General features: G+C 30.4%; 1 protein-coding gene across 1 annotated transcript; it reads right to left on the reverse strand.

The window, feature by feature from the left end:
* Positions 1–224: 224 nt before the first annotated feature.
* Positions 225–2,845, reverse strand: LOC137818448 (sm-like protein LSM1B). The gene is made up of 5 exons (XM_068621889.2): positions 2,466–2,845; positions 1,698–1,766; positions 1,500–1,615; positions 1,350–1,412; positions 225–517 (listed from the first exon to the last, which is right to left on the reverse strand). The coding sequence occupies exons 1-5, from the start codon at positions 2,524–2,526 to the stop codon at positions 440–442; spliced, it is 387 nt and encodes a 128-aa protein (XP_068477990.1). The 5' UTR covers positions 2,527–2,845; the 3' UTR covers positions 225–439.
* Positions 2,846–3,634: the final 789 nt, after the last annotated feature.

A 3,634-nucleotide genomic window follows, 5' to 3' on the forward strand; every position in this document is an offset into this window, starting at 1 on the left:
ATTTATTTATTATCAATTTCAGTTTATAAAATAATAATTATCCTAATTTATATAGCCTAAAATAGGAGTCTTAAATCACTTCCCCATTTATAAGCAACCATTGATGGCGGAATGAGGTAATTAGAGAACTTCACAGTGCACCATGGTCACGTTGGATTTAAGGTTGCAAAGCATTGAACTAATAAAACACTAATTTGAAGCCTTTCAACCCAAATCAGAAAGTGGTTACGAATTGAAATCATGCTTATATTAATTGACAAATTTTCAAAAGCAAATGAATGATAGTATTGATTCCTGAGGCTAACATTACAAAACAAAATTCAAGAGTATCCAACCCTCCCATGAAAGGCAAAAATAGCAGAGAAAAAGAAAGCAAAATATGTGAAGAACAGCCGCTATAATATTTGCGGATGGGGAGGTGAAGGATGAACAGGGTTGACTAGTCAAAGTCAAGGAATTCCATCCTTTTCCTCATAGTCCCTTTCAGATCTGAGGCCTCCCTTTCTGCTTTCTGTGCCTACAATGCATAATCAAAGTTCCACTCAAAAATACATAACTTCACAAGGCTACAAAATTGAATTATTGCTTAAATAAATGCAAATACTAGTCAGCAACTATTTCCAAAGCATAACAGAAAACAAATGGACCCAAATATAAAGTTTTAGGATTTTAATCTCATTTGGGTACTATACTGAGTTTATAAATAGATCATCAAACATTTAGGACATCTTTCTGCATAATTACAGTATTGAGATTCCTTTAGTTCATAGAGAATTTTCTCTGACTATAAGCGTACTCTTGTCAGTTAAACTGCAAGCAAACATGAACCTGGTAATAACCAGAACTAAGAAATACTAAAATACATAAAATAGATAAACATGATTTTATCCTTAAGGCTGGCAAAAAGAAACCCAGGACAAGGTTGATTGTGACATGAAAGAGTAATATCTCAATATACAGAAGAAAAAAAATGACAATTTCCAGAACTTTGTTACTAACTTAATGGGCTAGAATTTGGTAGGTAGGTTCATAAGTATTTAGTATAGGCACATTCAAACGAGTACTTAGTCTGTCCACTTTTTCTTGCTCATCATCAACATATTTCGCCATTATTTCCCCAGCACAAAGTTAGTTTCCAAATGATTAGAAGATGTTAGAAACAAAATTTAGGAATATTTTGAATTCATAAGTATGAAAGTATGAAAGCAATGAATTCATGGGCGCATTGACAATGAATGTCCAAGTCACAGCATACTATTATCTTTACAAAAGCAAGGGAGATAAGGAGACAGAAAATACACACAAAGAACATCAAGTAAATAATAAAGAAAAAATTTAAGAATACTTACCCTCTTGATTTCTGCTGTAGAAACACGAGTCATGTGTTCGGGAAGTTCCTCCCTCTCCAAATCCTAAATGTTGAAAGACATGTGATAGTAAATAAGATTGAAAATTAGAAAATATTTTTAGATGCAAAGGGAAACAATTAGTAATCTTACCAGCTCACCAATTAGAACAACATTTTCTCCACGGATCACATAGAGACCCAAAGGGATGTCACAATACAGATCACCAACAATAACCCTCTCACAGGCACCCTCAAGAACAGCATTAGCTGCAATTATTGATGTGAAAATTTACAAAGTCAACCTATTGCGTGTCAAAACTTTTTACATAATTTAAGGTCACGTTGGTACCAAATTGATCAAAGGAGCGCAGCGTCCCCATGAGCTTTCTACCATCTCTCAGTAATACAAGAAGTTTCTCTACAATAACAATTATCGTCAGACTATACAAATAAGTACATAAAAAAAAATCAGCCTCACCTACAAGGAAAACCAAGATTAACTAATCACATTCAGTAGGTTTCTTTGCTTTGGAACAATATCTATCAAAAATCCCTTTCAGAAAGCCTAATATGCTAAATATGTCTAAAGCAATGTGACATCAAAACTATTCAATCACACAAATTAGAATTCAAAAGAAATAGCATTCACATCAATAGGTGACCATAAAATAAAATAGCATATTCTCATACGTTAACTTTTGCATGGGCAACTATTGCTGGAATTAGGAGGTATAACAATTACAGAGGACAAACATATGACAGTTTAATTTGCAGTCCCAGAAATTCCTTCTTCCCTAATGACATTTTGGAAGCATGATTTAAAACAATAGAAGCCCAACCTAAAACTCCCAATGAAAATGGAATCCTCATTTTCCACAAAAATACAAGACAAAGTTGAACACTAAAAAAGAACTTCCTCTCCATAAACTACTCATATCAAACCAAGTCCACAACTTTTTGCCACTAAAAAATTACCCTTTACACATTACACGATGAAAGCAAGAACCAAAAAGAAAAGCTGGGATAACTATCTCAAGAGTGCAATCTTTCACATAAATTATTAAATTTGAAGTGTACATCAACATGAGAGAAAAAAAAAGAAAGAAAGAGGGCTCACTGTCAAGATAGCTAGCAAGTGAAGTAGAAAGGTAAATATCCTCAGGGCCTGCCCAAGACATTTTGCGTTTTCGGTATCTCAAAAATCACCGAATTGCTCCTCACTAACCACAACAATGGCATTGCCAGCGCCAACTCAACTCTCTTCAGTCTTCCGCCCCAATTACTTCAATCTGGATTCACAATTACACAGCCTCAGTTTTAAGATCGAAATCGCTGAAAGAAACCAAAGACCCAATCGCCGGTATAGAAGTGGAAAGGGAGTTTTTTTGAAAGAAAAGGGGAGAGTTTAATCTTCTAGGGTTTCCAGACTCTGATTTTGTCATAGATTCAGAAGGGTTTATTCAATCAAAAACAGTTCGGCGTTTTCGTTAATTCATTATTGTTGAAATTACGGAAGAAAATATTACTAAAATTTAATTGAAAATGAGTTATTTTCAATAAAAATTATTCTTCTGAAAAATTTAAAAAATAATATAAATTTTTTATAAATTTAATGTTATTACAGAATTAACTCACTTTTCTTTTCTTTAGGTATGAAATTCAAAAATGTGTCTTACATATACCAATATATATAATAATATATTTTATCTTTCTCTACTCTTTTAATAATCAATTTTACTGTTAATTAATCAAAGTAAACCATTCAAAATATACTGTTGCATTCATTTTTCTTATACTACTAGGTAATCATTTCATTAAAAAAATACATTAAATTAGAACTAAAAAAATGATAAAAATAAATTGTATATTTTTAATACAATCAAGTAGTCAAACTCTAAAGAAATATCATTATTTATGATCCAAGATGATACATATTGAAAAATCAAATTACTCTAGATTTGATGAATAGACAAATCGTAGAAATAAAAAATATTGATACATAATAATAATAATAACATTAATAACAAAAATAAAAAATGAAAATGCACAATAATAATAGAAATAAAATATTAAATACGTAATAATAAAAATAAAATACAAATATACATTAAAAACAAAAATAAAAAATGTGAATACACAAGCGAGAGTGTCTACGTTCCTAGTAATATATAAAGAGGATTTTTCATTATAATTTTTTTCTATTTTATTTTTATATTAATATTTTATTTTAATTATTTTGTAATTTTATAATTACTTAAATTTAAAATTTAAAAAATAATATTAAAT

Source organism: Phaseolus vulgaris, chromosome 10 (genome assembly GCF_051622355.1).
Source record: "Phaseolus vulgaris cultivar YP4 chromosome 10, ASM5162235v1, whole genome shotgun sequence".
In the NCBI taxonomy this organism is placed as follows: Eukaryota; Viridiplantae; Streptophyta; class Magnoliopsida; order Fabales; family Fabaceae; genus Phaseolus; species Phaseolus vulgaris.

Coding starts and splice junctions, on each gene's coding strand:
- LOC137818448 (XM_068621889.2), bottom strand. CDS start 2,526: ATGTCTTGGGCAGGCCCTGAGGATATTTACCTTTCTACTTCACTTGCT. Junction 1,616..1,697: donor GCGCTCCTTTGATCAATTTG/GTACCAACGTGA, acceptor CAATAATTGCAG/CTAATGCTGTTCTTGAGGGT. Junction 1,413..1,499: donor TTGTTCTAATTGGTGAGCTG/GTAAGATTACTA, acceptor TTCAACATTTAG/GATTTGGAGAGGGAGGAACT.